General features: G+C 44.1%; 1 protein-coding gene across 2 annotated transcripts in view; it reads left to right on the top strand.

Annotated features, from left to right (window-relative positions):
- Positions 1-18,747, top strand: part of cc2d2a (coiled-coil and C2 domain containing 2A) — a 163,361-nt gene that overhangs the window by 68,324 nt on the left and 76,290 nt on the right. For both annotated transcript variants that reach the window (XM_063043416.1, XM_063043415.1), the window contains exons 15-17: positions 572-672; positions 4,898-5,038; positions 15,706-15,862. In XM_063043416.1, the coding sequence (XP_062899486.1) occupies positions 572-672; positions 4,898-5,038; positions 15,706-15,862 (399 nt within the window). The remainder of the gene's footprint in view (positions 1-571; positions 673-4,897; positions 5,039-15,705; positions 15,863-18,747) is intronic.

Here is an 18,747-nt window from a genome sequence, read left to right as displayed (position 1 = left end):
AGCAGTAAGACAATTCAGAGTTGTTTTCTCACTGTGATTTCATAAATTCAGGCTTTGAGATGCCAGAAATGGCCATGAGAGAAAATTAAACCATTTCACTCCTTCAACAAGTTAGGAACTATGAAGAATTAGAAAGTATTGACAATCATCTTGAATGTTACAACAAAGATGAAGATTTGAAGGATGCAGTCATCTATAGCATTGTATGAAGGCAGTCCATTATCTACATTTAGTGTCTGCAATGATTTTGTTCACTTGCAGTCAATCAAACGAACATAGCAGCAAACATGGCATTCATCCATTGATAAACTGTTAGGAACTATTACAGTACCATAAAACTGTAATAATATTGGTAATGTTCTAATTTGTTCTGTATTTCATTTAATTAGTTAAATGGTAGTTTGTCTTTGTTATACCTTTAACTATTCCATGAAACTTTGGCTAATTGGGGCAGCCACTTAATTGGGCCAAAATGTACTATTTTCAATGTGCCCCAATTAACTGGAATCCATTGTATTAGAGTATTATAATTAGTTGACAGTAATTATTTTGTCATTGTTTATGTTTATAGTTACGTGCTCTAAGGAATGCGGTGAACAACATTACCGATGGCCGAAGTGTGCAGAATTCACTGGCACAGCACAGACTTGTGGATTATAAGTCAGAGATCCGGTAAGGAAGACATACTTATCAAATGGTGCCAAGCTGTGGGATCTGTTGGTTTGTGGCAAAGGTTCGTGGGGAAGTTTGTTTGGGGCTGGAACAGGAAGTTAGGGGTAGGGACAGGGATGAGAAGAGTGAGAGGTCAGTAGCAGTAAAGATAAAATAAGGGGATGGAGCTGGAAGTCGAAGTTCAATACTCCAAAGTCCGAGGCAGCAATCTTGGAGGGCGGAGTCTGAGGTCTACATACTCTAAATAGTATATACAACAGGACAGTCAATATAACATAGAAATACAATCGTATCAGCGTAAATTCATCATTCTAATGGTTTGGTGGAAGAAGCTGTCCCAGAGACTGTTGGTTCTGGCTTTTATGCTACGGTACCGTTTCCTGGATGGTAGAAGCTGGAACAGTTTGTGGTTGGAGTGACTCGGGTCTCCAATGATCCCTTGGGCCCTTTTTACGCACCTGTCTCTGTAAATGTCCTGAATAGTAGGAAGTTCACATCGACAGATGCGATGGACTGTCTACACCACTCTTTGCAGAGTCCTGCCATTGAGGGAAGTACAGTTTCCATACCAGACAGTGATGCAGCCAGTCAGGATGCTCTCAATTGTGTCCCTGTAGGAAGTCCTTTAGACTTGGGGACTCATGCCAAACTTCTCCAACCTTCTGAGGTGAAAGAGGCACCGTTGTGCTTTTTTCACCACACAGCCGGTATGTACAGACCACATGAGATCCTCAGTGATGTGTATGCTGAGGAACTTAAAGCTGTTCACCCTCAACCCCAGATCCATTGATGCCAGTAGAGGCTAGCCTGTCTCCATTCCTCCTGTAGTCCACAACCAGCTCCTGTGTTATTGCGACGTTGAGGAAGAGGTTGTAACGGAGGGGGCTTAGGACACAGCCCTGAGGGGCACCTATGTTGAGGATCGGAGGTGAGGGAGCCCACTCTTACCACCTGCCAGCAATCTGACAGGAATTCCAGGATCCAGCTACACAAGGCAGAGACAAGGCCAAGGTCTCTGAGCTTTTTGTTGAGCCTGGAGGGAATTATAGTGTTGAATGCTGAACTGTAGACCAAGAACAGCATTCTCACATAAGCATCCCTCTCCTCCAGGTGTGTAAGGACGGTGTGTAGAGCTGTGGCTATTGCGTCATCTGTTGATTGGTTGTGTCAATAGGCAAATTGTAGGGGGTCCAGTGTGGGTGGCAGCAAGCTGCAGATGTGGTCCTTGACCAGCCTCTCAAAGCATTTGCTTATTATTGAGGTGAGTGTGACAGAAATCCAATTGTTCAGACATGTTACCTTGGTCTTTTTAGGTACAGGGACAATGGTGCATGTTTTGAAGCAGGAGGGCACTCAACACAGGGAGAGGGAGAGATTAAAAATGTCTGTAAACACACCTGCCATTTGTGCCACACACATCCTGAGATGCCGTCTGGTCCCGCAGCCTTGCTAATGTCCACTCATTGGAAACACCTGCGTCCTTCAGCCTCAGAGATGACCAAGGTGTAGGTCGTGTCAGTAACTCTCCTCAGGGGCTCAGGGTTGGCGACATCAAACTCAGCTTAAAAAAATTTAGCTCATCTGGAAGAGAGGCTGCAATGTTGGCAGCACCACTGTGCTTAGTTTTGAAGTCTGCGATGATGAGCAGACCATGTCATAAGCTGTGTGTGTTGCTGGTGGACAGTTGTGTCTGGATCTTGTCCCTGTATTGTTGTTTCACTGCCTTGATGACTATTTAGATCGTAGCTGCATTTCTTGAGTTTCTGTTGGTTACCGGCGGCGAAAACTCCTGTCTCGCACAGCACGCACAGAACTGTTATTATTATGATTATGAGGACACACAGTCCTCTTTTATTGTCATTTAGTAATGCATGCATTAAGAAATGATACAATGTTCCTCCAGTGTGATATCACAGAAACACAAGACAGATAAAGACTGAAAAACTGACAAAAACCACATAATTATAACATATAGTTACAACAGTTCAAGCAATACCGTAATTTGATAGAAGAACAGACCATGGGCATGGTAAAAAAAAAAAGTCTCAAAAAAAGTCCCATCATCTCATGCAGACGGTAGAAGGAAGAAAACTCTCCCTGCCATGAGCTTCCAGCGCCGCAAACTTGCCGATGCAGCATCCTGGAAGCACCCGACCACAGTCCGACTCTCAGTCCATCCGAAAACTTCGAGCCTCCGACCAGCCCTCCAACACCAAGCACCGAGCACCATCTCTGCTGAGCGCTTCGACCCCAGCCCTGGCCGCCAGCAACAGGCAAAGTCGAGGATTTGGAGCCTTCCCTCCGGAGATTCTCGATCGCATAGTAGCAGCGGCAGCGAACCAGGCATTTCAGAAATTTCACCAGATGCTCCTCCGTGCTTCTCACATCCATCTTCATCGAATCAGGATTGTGCATGGCCCCTATTTAACAAATATGATATCATTTCACTGAAGAGGCCGCGCGCGCTGCGTCGTGCTGCCATCTTCTCCTCCCTTGATCCAGGGTTTCTGGTTTGGATAGACCCTAACCGATTTCCCGGGGAGAACATTACTGGGGAAGGCTGGGAACATGGACAGTTCTATGTAGCTGGTGAAAAGGCAGACATAGCTGGGGCCCATGGCTACCCCTTGAGTGTGGAGAAAGTTGGAGGAGCTGAAGGAAAAAATTATTGAGGGTGAGGATAGTTGTGGTGAGGAGAATGGGTGTAGTTAGAGAGGAGGATTATAATTTTCCTCCCTTTCCTTACATTCCTCCCAAATGGAGACTGTTGGTGGAGGGTATCACAAGTTACTGGAAGAGGAATCTCTGTAGTATGGGGTAGCAGGACCAGGGTAACAGAACTTACACTGCAGCGCATTCAAGTGATTAGATCACTGTTTACCATCCATGATAAAGGATGATTTAGAGCACCTATTATCCACAATATATGGTCAGAGTTTGAAGCTTATTCTTTTAGAGTATATATTGTGTTGATTTTATATTTGATATTTCTTTAGTATACACACTGCAGTTCTCTGTGTTCGGTGTTTTTGTTGGTGGTGTTTGGTATCAGCCACTTGGTGGCAGCCTCAGGACTGCGGTGTTTCACTTCTGCAAAGTAGATACATCTGACTGTATTTAAAATGTACTGGATGTCTGTTTATGTATCTGTAACCTGTAAGGTTATTGAAGAGTTGAGAGTAAGCTAAATCATTCCGATTTTGGGTGGTTTGGGCATAATATGTGGAATAGCTCCCTTCTGTTCAATCAAATGCTACCACTCCCTTCTCTACCTGTGCAGTTGGCAGCAGATATGGCCCCACAAATGTTAGCAGGTCCTGCTGCACCTCATCCAGTTATAAATCTGCATGTGTCGTATCAATCTGCATTTGACAATGGATTATCATACCTGTGATTTATATGTGAGTGTAATCTCTACAGATACATTCATTGCAGGAGTGGGCATTGATCAGGAGCTGCAGCAAATTTTTCCTTTTGTCTCCCAGCAACACCGTGATTAATTATATTGCACCAACTGCTAAACAATTCAAGAAGCTGATACAGCACAAATCAGAATTAAATCTGATGCCATCTGGTAGGGTGTTTACTTGTAAGGCCGAAGGGGGAATAAAGTTAATATCATTCTTGAAGCAACAATATTATCCAGCACCATGGAAACCAACTAATGCATGAAACAGGACATTTGATTTAACAACTATGTGGAAAAATTAATATTACTGCCAAGTGCAACTAATAAATAAATCTAGTGCAACAAATAGGCATACAAATGATTGAATTATGTAGTTACTTTTTTCGTACTATTTGCCAGAATAAATTGATTCACAAGCAATATTGGAAATTGCGTTGATCAGTACCATAGTCTTAAACAGAACAAGATATATTTTAATTATTGTGTTCAACGAACCCTGAGGTGTTTTTATTCAAACATGAAAAGAATTGTGTCTACTTTTTTTGCTGAGAAGACAACTTTTTCCGCTGAGAAGACAACTTTTTCCTTCAGGCATTATTGTTTTTTGGAAAGGAGGCTAAATTAATAAGCAGTGAGAATGTTTTTTGAGAAGAGTCTGCCAAGAATGCAGAGTGATTTAATAAAAAAGCTGGGTTAAAGCCTTCACAAAACTAAAACCAACTGATCTACAAACATGATCTAAAGAGGGAGGCTTTTCATTAGGTTTAAGATTGGTGTAATCAAAATACAAAAATAAATGTGAATATTTCTTCACAGAGCAACCCGAAGGATGTGTCACATGGAACAAGAAAGAGATCGAACCCTGCTAAAGAATATTGTTAAAGTATGGAAAGACATAAAGTCACTTAGAGAGTTCCAGAAATTTACCAACACACCAGTGAAGCTACATCTTAGAAGGTGAAGTGATTTTTGTTTTCAGTTTTCAATCATTATAATACTTAATGGAGTTGGTACACAAAGAGCTCTAGTCATATTACAATGCTTCTTCTACCACTTCTCCTTCCCGTTCCATCCCATAACCCCTTCTCTGTTCTCCCCATTCATTTCTGAGTCTCCATTCCCCCAGCCTGTGCCTCTTTCACACCCTATTCCCTCCCATATGTTTGTTAGTAAGAACAAAAATAATTAATTTAAAAATTCATATAATAAGAGACTACAGTGGAATTTGTTTTATTCATTAAAAATATGTGGAATATCACTGGCAAAGCCAGCACATCCCTAAATGCCCTCCAAAATGCAGTGGTGAGCCATTGAAATCCTTCTGCTGTTGGTGATCCTACTGTTCCAGTGTATAAGGACTTCCACAATTTAAAATTGGAAACAATAAAAATGAAGAAATCCAATTAACTTGGAAATAGATCCATTGCAGAAGAATGCAAGAGGGGATTATGTTTCACTGATCACTTTGTGGCATTGTTTTCAGCTGGATGAATTAAATGTTTAGGATTGTGGCTGGAGTATGCTGTTAAACACACCGGGGATTATTGGAACTGCAATAATCTAAGCAAATGGAGGATATTGCATCACAGTCCTGATTTGTACTTCTTGTAAACACCAGAGTAGTTCACCAAAGGATTTGGTGAATGCAGCAGGCCAGGCAGCATCTCTAGGAAGAGGTGCAGTCGACGTTTCAGGCCGAGACCCTTCGTCAGGGTCTCGGCCTGAAACGTCGACTGCACCTCTTCCTAGAGATGCTGCCTGGCCTGCTGCACTCACCAGCAACTTGTATGTGTGGACAGTGAGTATAGAGAGCTTGGTAGGAAGTTGAAAAGCAGGACCTCGAGGGTGGTAATCTCAGGATTGCTACCTGTGCTAGGTGCCAGTGAGCGTAGGAATAGGATGCTCTGGAGGAGGAACAGGTGGCTGAGGAACTGGTGTAGGGGGCAGGGTTTCAGATTTCAGGATCATTGGGACCTCTTCTGAGGCAGGTGGGACCTGTACAAGAGAGACGGGTTACACTTGAACCACAGGGGGACCAATATCCTTTCAGGGAGGTTTGTTAGTGCTATTGGGGAGGCTTTAAACTAGATTTGCAGGGGGATGGGAACCAGAGTGCCAGAGCTGACTGTGTGGCTGGGGTGAAAATAAATGATGTTGAAAGTTTAAGCAAATCCACTGATAGAAAGGTTGTGAGTGGTGGTAAAAGTCTTCTGAGGTGTATATATTTCAATGCTAGGAGTATTGCGGGGAAGGCGGATGAGTTGAGGGCGTGGATTGACACGTGGAATTATGATGTTGTGGCAATTAGTGAAACTTGGCTACAGGAGGGGCAGGACTGGCAGCTTAATATTCCAGGGTTCCGATGTTTCAGATGTGATCGAGGCAGAGGAATGAAAGGTGGGGGAGTAGCATTGCTTGTTAGGGAAAATATTACAGCAGTGCTCAGGCAGGACAGATTAGAGGGCTTGTCTACTGAGTCCTTATGGGGGGAGCTGAGAAACAGGAAAGGTATGGCCACATTAGTGGGATTGTATTACAGACCACCCAATAGTCAATGAGACTTGGAAGAGCAAATCTGCAGAGAGATAACAGGCAACTGCAGGAAACATAAAGTTGTGGTGGTAGGGGATTTTAATTTTCCATACATTGATTGGGACTCCCATACTGTTAGGGGTCTAGATGGTTTAGAGTTTGTAAAATGTGTTCAGTAAAGTTTTCTAAATCAATATATAGAGGGACCAACTAGAGGGGATGCAATATTGGATCTCCTGTTAGGAAACGAATTAGGGCAAGTGACGGAAGTCTGTGTAGGGGAGCACTTTGGTTCCAGTGATCATAACACCATTAGTTTCAATTTGATCATGGACAAGGATAGATCTGGTCCTAGGGTTGAGATTCTGAACTGGAAGAAGGCCAAATTTGAAGAAATGAGAAAGGATCTAAAAAGCGTGGATTGGGACAGGTTGTTCTCTGGCAAAGATGTGATTGGTAGGTGGGAAGCCTTCAAAGGGGAAATTTTGAGAGTGCAGAGTTTGTATGTTCCTGTCAGGATTAAAGGCAAATTGAATAGGAATAAGGAACCTTGGTTCTCAAGGGATATTGCAACTCTGATAAAGAAGAAGAGTGAATTGTATGAAATGTATAGGAAATGTTGTAAATCAGGTGCTTGAGGAGCATAAGAAGTGCAAGAAAATACTTAAGAAAGAAATCAGGAGGGCTAAAAGAAGACATGAGGTTGCCTTGGCAGTCAAAGTGAAGGAGAATCCAAAGAGCTTTTACAAGTATATTAAGAGCAAAAGGATTGTAAGGGATAAAATTGGTCCTCTTGAAGATCAGACTGGTGAGCTTTGTGCGTAACCAAAGGAAATGGGGGAGATCTTAAATAGGTTTTTTGCGTCTGTATTTACTAAGGAAGCTGGCATGAAATCTATGGAATTGAGGGAATCAAGTAGTGAGACCATGGAAACTGTACAGATTGAAAAGGAGGAGGTGCTTGCTGTCTTGAGGAAAATTAAAGTGGATAAATCCCCGGGACCTGACAGAGTGTTCCCTCGGACCTTGAAGGAGACTAGTGTTGAAATTGTGGGGGCTCTGGCAGAAATATTTAAAATGTTGCTGTCTACGGGTGAAGTGCCGGAGGATTGGAGAGTGGCTCATGTTGTTCCGTTGTTTAAAAAAAGATCGAAAAGTAATCCGGGAAATTATAGGCCGGTGAGTTTAACGTCAGTAGTAGGTAAGTTATTGGAGGGAGTACTAAGAGACAGAATCTACAAGCATTTGGATAGACAGGGGCTTATTAGGGAGAATCAACATGGCTTTGTGCGTGGTAGGTCATGTTTGACCAATCTGTTGGAATTTTTCGAGGAGGTTACCAGGAAAGTGGATGAAGGGAAGGCAGTGGATATTGTCTACGTGGACTTCAGTAAGGCTTTTGACAAGGTCCCGCATGGGAGGTTAGTTAGGAAAATTCAGTCGCTAGGTATACATGGAGAGGTGGTAAATTGGATTAGACATTGGCTCGATGGAAGAAGCCAGAGAGTGGTGGTAGAGAATTGCTTCTCTGAGTGGAGGCCTGTGACTAGTGGTGTGCCACAGGGATCAGTGCTGGGTCCATTGTTATTTGTCATCTATATCAATGATTTGGATGATAATGTGGTAAATTGGATCAGCAAGTTTGCTGATGATACAAAGATTGGAGGTGTAGTAGACAGTGAGGAAGGTTTTCAGAGCCTGCAGAGGGACTTGGACCAGCTGGAAAAATGGGCTGAAAAATGGCAGATGGAGTCTAATACTGACAAGTGTGAGGTATTGCACGTTGGAAGGACAAACCAAGGTAGAACATACAGGGTTAATGGTAAGGCACTGAGGAGTGCAGTGGAACAGAGGGATCTGGGAATACAGATACAAAATTCCCTAAAAGTGTCGTCATAGGTAGATAGGGTCGTAAAGAGAGCTTTTGGTACATTGGCCTTTATTAATCGAAGTATTGAGTATAAGAGCTGGAATGTTATGATGAGGTTGTATAAGGCATTGGTGAGGCCAAATCTGGAGTATTGTGTTCAGTTTTGGTCACCAAATTACAGGAAGGATATAAATAAGTTTGAAAGAGTGCGGAGAAGGTTTACAAGGATGTTGCCGGGACTTGATAAACTCAGTTACAGAGAAAGGTTGAATAGGTTAGGACTTTATTCCCTGGAGTGTAGAAGAATGAGGGGAGATTTGGTAGAGGTATATAAAATTATGATGGGTATAGATAGAGTGAATGCAAGCAGGCTTTTTCCACTGAGGCAAGGGAAGAAAAAAACCAGAGCACATGGGTTAAGGGTGAGGGGGGAAAAGTTTAAAGGGAACATTAGGAGGGGCTTCTTCATACAGAGAGTGGTGGGAGTATGGAATGAGCTGCCAGACGAGGTGGTAAATGCGGGGTTTTTTTTAACATTTAAGAATAAATTGGACAGATACATGGATGGGAGGTGTATGGAGGGATATGGTCCGTGTGCAGGTCAGTGGGACTAGGCAGAAAATGGTTCGGCACAGCCAAGAAGGGCCAAAGGGCCTGTTTCTGTGCTGTAGTTTCTGTGGTTCTATGGTGTTGCTTGAATTTCCAGCATCTGCAGAATTCCTGTTGTTTGCGCACCAAAGGATTTGCACAGTTCTCTTAGAACCACATTAACTACGATGTAGGACCAGTTAAGTTTCAAATATATGGTGATACCCAGCAAGTTGATAATGGTTGATTCATTGGTAGTAAAGCCACTGAAATTTAAAAATTGTTAGACTTTCTTTCATTGGAGGTAGTGAGATTGGCACTTCTGTGTTGTTTTTGATCTGAGGATATGTAAATATCAATAAAACGTCAATCTATGTCTTGACCATGTGATTTCAAGGTCATACTGCATGAAGGGGGCTGGGTGTAAACTAATCTGAAAGACTAACCACAGTGATGTCCTAGGGCGCAGATGAAGTGTGAACAACCATGGGTGTCCTTTTTTTATGCAAAATACGACTGCAACCCTTAAAGAATTTTCTCTTTGATTCCCATTGCCTTCTGTTTTTACCAAAGCTCCTTGACACCAAAATCTTTCAAATGTTGCCTTGGTGTCAATGGAGAGATTTGCATCCTACTGTGGAATTGGACACATTTTGACCATGGTTGGCTCCCTGTGGTGATACAGATACCTGTTGTTGAAAACTCGCAGAATAGTAGGGAGGCACTTTAAGAGTTATTTTGCCCCTTGAGGAAAAATGCATCAGAGGCAAATACACAGTTGAGAAAAGCAAACCAACTGTGGAAAAAAAAGAACCTGTAATCAGGATCAGATGACTGTATTACAAATAAAGTGTAAAAATACTTTTCAAAGAAGAAGAAGCTTGATGTATTAGAATATTATTATGTAAGAAAGTCCTGGTCAGAGAAGGTTATAACATCAAGAAGATCAGTTATCATTAGGCTTCTTATTAGTTAAAATAAATATCTTTGTTTCTGTAATTGTTAATGTAGGCAGAACTGAACTCCACTCCAGCAATATTAAATAGTTACCTTACCAAAGGTTACTATTTAATATGGTAAGGTTTAATTAGATCTGATTTTTTTTTATTCAACATGAGGACTAACTGGTGATTTTGAAAGGATCACAAGAGATCACTTGTGTGGTAACTTCTACCTTGAAAAAGGCACACTCGACAACTTCATGCCCAAGAAACAACTTCATCTCGAACTTTAAAACCGTTATGTATATACAGAGGCTTTCACAACCCGTACAGCATGGCAGGAACACTATGTAGAAAGCCCACCGGAAGTAAAAAGAACGGAAGTAAAAACCCCCATTATCCTAATTAATATTAACTTACTTTTAATAATGCTCACATTACAACTCTTCTCCCCCTTTAAAATCCAACAACCCCAAATGTAAAAAACTAGGAAATAAAAACAGTGATGTTATTAACTTGCATACACCTGAAAACTTATACTAGTATCTCAGCAACAGTTTATCAGTACAAGACGTGGAAAATGTGACAGGTTCAACATTCAATCTAACAACAACAAAAAAAGAACTGTACCGTCAAAGATTCAGTCTGTCAGGAAGTTTACAAGTGTGCTGTGATCCGCGCACTACCCCCGGTGACCCAGCAGGCACCACTGGTGATGGTGTTTTGAGTGTGTCTGGTGTTGGGGGCATGAGAGGGGTCTGTGTGTCTGCGTGAGAATGTCCATCCTCCTCAGGGGACCCCGACCCCTCTTCCAGCGTCTTGCCCTCTGGCAAAGTCACTGGTGGACATGCTCCCACCATAGTCTGTCTCACAAATGGAAAGTCCATGGAACTGTCTGCCTCTGAGCCGGTAATATTACGCAGGCGCACATGGTCCTGATGTCTGTGGAAAACACGCCCATCAGTCAGCCTAACAACATAGGAGATGGGACCACTCTGTTTAAGAATAACCCCAGGCAGCCATTGCTGATTGTTTCTCACATAGACATTGTCATCCGGTTTTAACTGTCTCTCTCGTGCACGTTGATCATGTTCCTCCTTCTGCTTTTCCTGCTTTCTCTCCACTTTTGCCTTCATGTCCGGGCGCAGCAGGTCCAATCTTGACTTGGGCCTATGCCCCATCAACATTTCTGCTGGAGTGTGGGCAGTCATAGTCTGTGGCGTGAGGTGGTATTTAAACAGGAAACGTGAAAGCCGCATGCTAAGAAAGTCCCCTGTCATCCGTTTCAAGCCTTCCTTCACTGTCTGAACAGCCCGCTCAGCCAAACCATTGGAGGCTGGGTGGAAAGGGGCCATACGAATGTGATGAATGCCATTCTGCTGCATGAACTCACTGAACAGTTCACTGGTGAACGTCGGGCCATTATCAGTGACCAGAGTGTCAGGCAGCCTGTGGACTGCAAACACTTGCCTGAGTTTGTCTATGGTTGAGGGGGCTGTGATGTTGCTCATGATGTGAGCTTCGATCCATTTAGAATGCGCATCTACCATTACAAGAAATATCTGCCCCATAAAAGGGCTAGCAAAGTTGAAACGTAGCCTAGACCAGGAGTTGTCTGGCCACTCCCATGGATGCAAAGGAGCTGGTGGTGGCATATTCTGATTAGTCTGACATTGCGTGCATGATTTTACCTTGTTCTCCAGATCCTGATCCATTCCTGGCCACCAAACATAGGATCTTGCAAGGCTTTTCATTTGAGACACTCCTGGGTGAACCTCATGAATTTCCTCCACAATCTGTGAACAGCCAGGGGGAGGCACGATGACCCTCACCCCCCAGAAAATGCAGCCATCCTGCAGACTGAGTTCTGTCTTGCATTTGGCATAAGGCCTCAGTTCCTCTCCTTCCACGATTGGGCCAACCTTGTAAAAGAAAAGTCTTGACTTGGGACTGGACTGGGTCCCTCCCTGTCCACTGCCTGATCTGGGTTGCCTTTACAGGTGTCTCTGACAGCCGCTCCAATGAAAACACAGTCTCTGGAGGCACATATGTAGTAACAGGTGTCTCAGATAAAGGTAGTCGACTCAGTGCATCGGCGTTTGCATTATTCCCACCCGCTCTGTACACTATAGTTTACCAGTAGGCTGACAATGTAAGAGCCCAACGCTGTATCCTGGCTGTGGCTAGAAGTGGGATGCATCTAGTCTCACTAAACAAGCTTATCAGTGGTTTATGGTCCGTATAAATTGTAAATACGCGTCCATTCAGGTACTGGTGAAAGCGTTTGACTGCAGAAACAATGGCCAGACCTTCTTTGTCTAACTGTGAATATCCCTTCTCAGCAGCTGTCAGGGTACGTGAAGCAAAACCAATAGGCTTCTCTGAATGGTCCCCCATTACATGTGAGAGAATTGCCCGGACTCCGTAGGGCGAGGCATCGCATGCAAGGGTGATCTCCTTGTCTGGGTCATAGTGAACAAGCAGCTTCGCTGAGTGGAGGAGTTCTTTCACTTCCTTGAAAGCTTCCTCCTGCTCTTCACCCCACTGCCACTTAGTGTCATTGTGAAGCAACTTATACAGTGGGTTTTGAGAGGTCAGGGAGAAACTTGCCATAATAATTCACCATGCCCAAAAATGATCTGAGTTCCGTGACAGTCTTAGGGCTTGGGGCTTCCTTAATAGCTCTCACTTTGTCCTGCACAGGGCAAAGCCCCTCAGCTGTGATCTTGTGTCTCAGGTAAGTCACACTCGATGCCAGAAACACACATTTTCCATGCATCAACCGCAGCCCTGCATCTGAGAGCCTCTTCAGCGCCCATTCTAAGTTAGCCAGATGCTCCACATCCGTAGCCCCCATGATCAAGATATCATCAAGGTACACTGCTACCTGCGGAATCCCCTGCAGCAAAGTGTCCATTGTCCTTTGGAAAATGGCAGGGCTGGACGCCACTCCAAACACCAGGCGATTGTACTTGAATAATCCTTTGTGCGTATTAATTGTGACGTACTCCTTTGAATCCTCGTCGAGCAGCAGCTGTTGGGGCGTGGCTCATGTCCAGCTTTGTGAATAGTTTACCCCCTGACAGGGTCACAAACAGGTCATCCACCCATAGCAATGGGTACTCCTCCAGCCTAGAAACCTGATTCACCGTAAGCTTATAATCCCCCATATCCTCACCGTTTTGTCTGCCTTCAAAACTGGAACAATAGGAGCCACCCTCCTTAAAAGCTGGACGGACTCAATAATGCCCAGCCTCTGTAAACGTTCCAGCTCCTCTTCGACTTTGCCTTTTATGGCATAGGGCACGACCTGGGCTTATAAAAACGAAGTGTAGCCTCAGGGTTGACATGGAGTTTCACTGTCACACCTTTCAGTGTTCCTAGCTCCTCCCTGAAAACGTCACTGTACCGCTGCGGAATGTCCTCCATCGTGTGCGCATACTTAATTTCATGCCAGTTTAGCCAGATTTTGCGAAGCCAATCTCGACCCAAAAGACTGGGCTCCCTGCCCTTAGCTATCACTAGCCTGGCTTCAGTCTTCTGACCCCCAGCTGAAATGTCCACATATAACACCCCTAAATGAGGTATGGGCTGCCCCGTATAGGTCCTAAGTTTGAGCTTTGACGGTTTAATGGGAGGCAGGTTGGACCCCCATGTCCTCCTGTAGGTCTCCTCACTAATGACCGATGCAGTAGCCCCTGAATCAATCTCAAACATAATGTCCTTTCCCCTGACAGTGACTGTGGCATAATATGGTTCAGGTGGTTCCTCATCTGTTTCCACTGCAAACATGTCGTAGGCACACGCTGCCTCTTCATCTGCTTCTCCTAGATGGTGTGTGGCTGCCTGAGCCTATTGAGCTTTCCCCTGCCCAGGCTGAATCTTACCCTTTGAATTTAGATTAGATTAGATTATGAGGACACGCAGTCCTCTTTTATTGTCATTTAGTAATGCATGCATTAAGAAATGATACAATATTCCTCCGGTGTGATATCACAGAAACACAGGACAGACCAAGACTGAAAAACTAACAAAGATCACATAATTATAACATATAGTTACAACAGTGCAACAATACTATAACTTGATGAAGAACAGGCCATGGCACAGTAAAAAAGTTCAAAGTCTGTCAAATGTCCCACATCTCACGCAGACGGGAGAAGGAAGAAAACTCTCCCTGCCATGCCCGACCACAGTCTGACTCTGAGTCATCCGAAAACTTTGAGCCTCCGATCAGCCCTCCGACACCGAGTACCGAGCACCATCTCTATCTGAACGCTTCAACCTCAGCCTCGGTCACCAGTAGCAGGCAAAGCCGGGGATTTTGGGGTCTTCCCTCCGGAAGATTCTCGATCGCCCAGTAACAGCAGCAGCGAACCGGCATTTCAGAAATTTCTCCAGATGTTCCTCTGTGCTTTCACGTCTGTCTCCATCAAATCAGAATTGTCCACGGCCCCTATTTAACAGATACAATATCATTTCACCGGAGTGCTGCGTGGCGCTGCCATCTTCTCCTCCCGTCTCTTTTGCACTTTTTAGCTAATGTCCCTTTTTGCTACAAGCATGGCAGACAGTGTCTTTGAATTTGCAATCATTTGCATAGTGCATCCCTCCACACCGGAAACATTCCACCCACTTTACCTGTTTACCAGTCTCCCTCCTGACTTGGTGCACTGCCGCCGACTGCGACCCCCCATGTCCTTTCTGGATATCCTTGACATTATTAGCAGCCATCTCCATGCCTTGGGCAATCGCTAAGGCTTTCTTGAAAGTCAACGGTGGGGTTTCCCCTAACAGGCAGCATTGTATGTTGTCATTATTAATGCTGCATACCAATCTATCACAGAGCATGTCATCCAACACCGCTCTGAAATCACAATGCTCCGACAGCTGCCAAAGCTCGGCCACAAAATTGGCCACAGACTGACCTGGCTTCCTGAAACGGCTGTGAAACTTACACCGCTGGACTATCACAGAAGGTTTCAGATTGTAGCGGTTCCCCACGAGCTTGACCAGTTCGTTATATGGAATGTCCCCCGGTTTCCGCGGTGTGGCTAAATTCCTTATTAGCTTGTAAGTCTTTGCCCCACACATACTCAGGAGAATAGAGCACTTCTTAGCCTCCTCCGTAATTCCATTAGCACAGAAAAAGTGTCCCAATCTTTCCTCATACTCCGGCCAGTCCTCATTTCCTTCCAGAAGTTCCCCAATAGTTCCAAACTTAGCCATCTGAAACACGAAGCTCCCGTTTGAAAATCATACCGATACGTTCACAAAACCAGTTCACCTCATCGCCAAAAATATGTGGTAACATCTACCTTGAAAAAGGTACACTCGACAACTTCATGCCCAAGAAACAACTTTATCTCGAATTTCAAAACCGTTATGTATATACAGAGGCTTTCACAACCCATACAGCATGGCAGGCACCCTATATACAAAGCATACCAGAAGTAAAAAGAACGGAAGTAAAACCCTCCATTATCCTAATTAGTATTAACTTACTTTTAATAATGCTCACATTACAACAACTTGTAAAGGCTACTGCCAGTTATCACCTGTTTGAGCTGGTTCACCAGTGTGTCTGAAAATGAGAATTCAGATTTGGGTTTTCCATCACTGCTCTGTAGCTATGGGCCTATTTATGTATTTAATGAACACGCAACATGTATGATTTATTATTTGTGTTACAGACAAGAGGTTAACAGGAAAGCTGATGAAGTAAGCTATGAATGTGAAATCCAGGCTGAGATTGCAGAACTTCTAGAAGACTATCAAGAAGACTATGAGAATAAGATGGAAGAATATAAAATAAAGTATGAGGAATGGAAAACCTGGAGAAAAGCAAAAGTGGGTGTTATGTTAAATTATGATTATTTTATATACAGTATGCTTTGGTCAAACACCTGGTTAAAGTACCTTATTGACAATAATAAATTATGTTTGATCAAAGCAAGAATTTAATTTTACAGTGGTACTATACCAAACTAATATGCCCAGTTTCTTTTACATTCTCTGTGTTTGCACTTCTATTCTTTTGATGGATGTTTTTATGTGGATAAAATATTTACTAACAAGGCAAAGAGAAGGAATGGATACAGCTATCTGGATATTCCTCTTCTCACCCTGTCTCTTGCAAAAATGCCATCCCCTTCTCGCAATTCCTCCATTTCCGCCACATCTGCTCTTAGGATGAGGCTTTTCATTCCAGGACGAGGGAGATGTCCTCCTTATTTAAAGAAAGGGGCTTCTCTTCCTCCACCATCAACTCTGCTCTCAAACTCATCTCTCCCATTTCACGCACATCTGCTCTCACTCCATTCTCCCGCCACCCCACTAGGAATAGGGTTCCTCTTGTCCTCACCTACCACCCCACCAGCCTCCGGGTCCAACATATAATTCTCTGTAACTTCCGCCACCTCCAACAGGATCTCACCACTAAGCACATCTTTTCCTCCCCCACCCCCACGGCTTTCCGCAGGGGTCGCTCCCTACGCAACTCCCTTGTCCATTCGTCCCCCCCACATCCCTCCCCACCGATCTCCCTCCTGGCACTTATCCTTGTAAGTGGAACAAGTGCTACACATGCCCTTACACTTCCTCCCTCACTACCATCCAGGGCCCCAGACAGTCCTTCCAGGTGAGACGACATTTCACATGTGAGTCGGCTGGGGTGATATACTGCATCCGGTGCTCCCGGTGTGGCCTTCTATATATTGGCAAGAGCCAGCGTAGACTGGGAGACCATTTCGCTGAACATCTACGCTCTGTCCACAGGATCTCCGAATGGCCACACATTTTAATTCCACGTCCCATTCCCATTCTGATATGTCTATCCACGGCCTCCTCTACTGTAAAGATGAAGCCACACTCAGGTTGGAGGTTGGAGGAACAACACCTTATATCCCGTCTGGGTAGCCTCCAACCTAATGGCATGAACATTGACTTCTCTAACTTCCATTAATGCCCCACCTCCCCCTCGTACCCCATCCGATATTTATTTATTTATTATTTTATATATATTTGTGTATTCTTTTTCTCTCTCTCCTTTTTCTTCCTCTGTCTCTCTCACTATACTCCTTGCCCATCCTCTGGGCTTCCCCCCTCCCCCTTTCTTTCTCCGTAGGCCTCCTGTTCCATGATCCTCTCATATCCCTTTTGCCAGAGAACTGTCCAGCTCTTGGCTCCATCCCTCCCCCTCCTGTCTTCTCCTATCATTTTGGATCTCCCCCTCCCTCTCCCACTTTCAAGTCTCTTACTAGCTCTTCTTTCAGTTAGTCCTGACGAAGGGTCTCGGCCCGAAACGTCGACTGTGCTTCTTCCTAGAGATGCTGCCTGGCCTGCTGCGTTCACCACCAACTTTTATGTGTGTTGCAAAGAATTGATTTTCCTTTTCTCAGAGCAATTAATTTCATATTGAAACTAAACTGCAGTTGCAGGGAATGTGAAATAAAATCATTGATTGCTGGAAGTGCTCAGCAGATCAGACAGCATCTTTTCAAAGAGAAACTGAGGTAAAGTTTCAAGTCAAGAACCATTTATTCGATAATTATCTGTCTTGGCACCTATGTAAAACTATAATAATAAATTTAGAAACATAGAAAACCTACAGCATAATACAGGCCCTTCGGTCCACAAAGCTGTGCTGAACATTTCCTTACCTTAGAAATTACCTCGGGTTAACCATAGCCCTCTATTTTTCTAAGCTCCATGTACCTATCCAGGAGTCTCTTAAAAGACTCTATTGTATCCGCCTTCACCACTGTTGCTGGCAGCCCATTCCATGCACTTGCTGCTCTCTGCGTAAAAAAACTTACCCCTGACATCTCCTGTGTACCTACTTCCAAGCACCTTAAAACTGTGCCCTCTCGTGCTAGCAATTTCAGCCCTGGGAAAAAGCCTCTGACTGTCCACATAATCAATGTCTCTCATCATCTTATACACCTCTATCAGGTCACCTCTCATCCTCCGTTGCGCCAACATTACCTCTCAGCTCCTAAATTCAATTCCACGATTGATGAAGGCCAATACACTGTATGCCTTCTTAACCACAGAGTCAACCTGCACAGCTGCTTTGAGTGTCTTATGAACTCGGACCCCAAGATCCTTCTGATCCTCCACACTGCCAAGAGTCTTACCACTAATACTACATTCTACCATCATATTTGACCTACCAAAATGAACCACCTCACACTTATCTGGGTTAAACTCCATCTGCCACTTCTCAGCCCAGTTTTGCATCCTGTCGATGTCCCGCTGTAACCTCTGACAGCCCTCCACACGATCCACAACACCCCGAACCTTTGTGTCATCAACAAATTTACTAACCCATCCCTCCACTTCCTCATCCAGGTCTTTTATAAAAATCACAAAGAGTAGGGGTACCAGAACAGATCCCTGAGGCACACCACTGGTCACCGACCACCATGCAGTGTATGACCTGTCCACAACCACACTTTGCCTTCCGTGGGCAAGCCAGTTCTGGATCCACAAAGCAATGTTCCCTTGGATCCCATGCCTCCTTACTTTCTCAATAAGGCTTGCATGGGGTACCTTGTCAAATGCCTAGCTGAAATCCATATACACTACATCTACTGCTCTACCTTCATCAATGTGTTTAGTCACATCCTCAAAAAATTCAGTCAGGATCGTAAAGCATGACCTGCCTTTGACAAAGCCATGCTGACTATTTCTAATCATATTATGTCTCTCCAAATGTTCATAAGTCCTTCCTC

This window comes from Mobula hypostoma, chromosome 3 (genome assembly GCF_963921235.1).
Source record: "Mobula hypostoma chromosome 3, sMobHyp1.1, whole genome shotgun sequence".
Taxonomy (NCBI): domain Eukaryota; kingdom Metazoa; phylum Chordata; class Chondrichthyes; order Myliobatiformes; family Myliobatidae; genus Mobula; species Mobula hypostoma.
The sequence above is the reverse complement of the archived record's forward strand: the minus strand, read 5'-3'. Positions and strand labels throughout refer to the sequence as shown.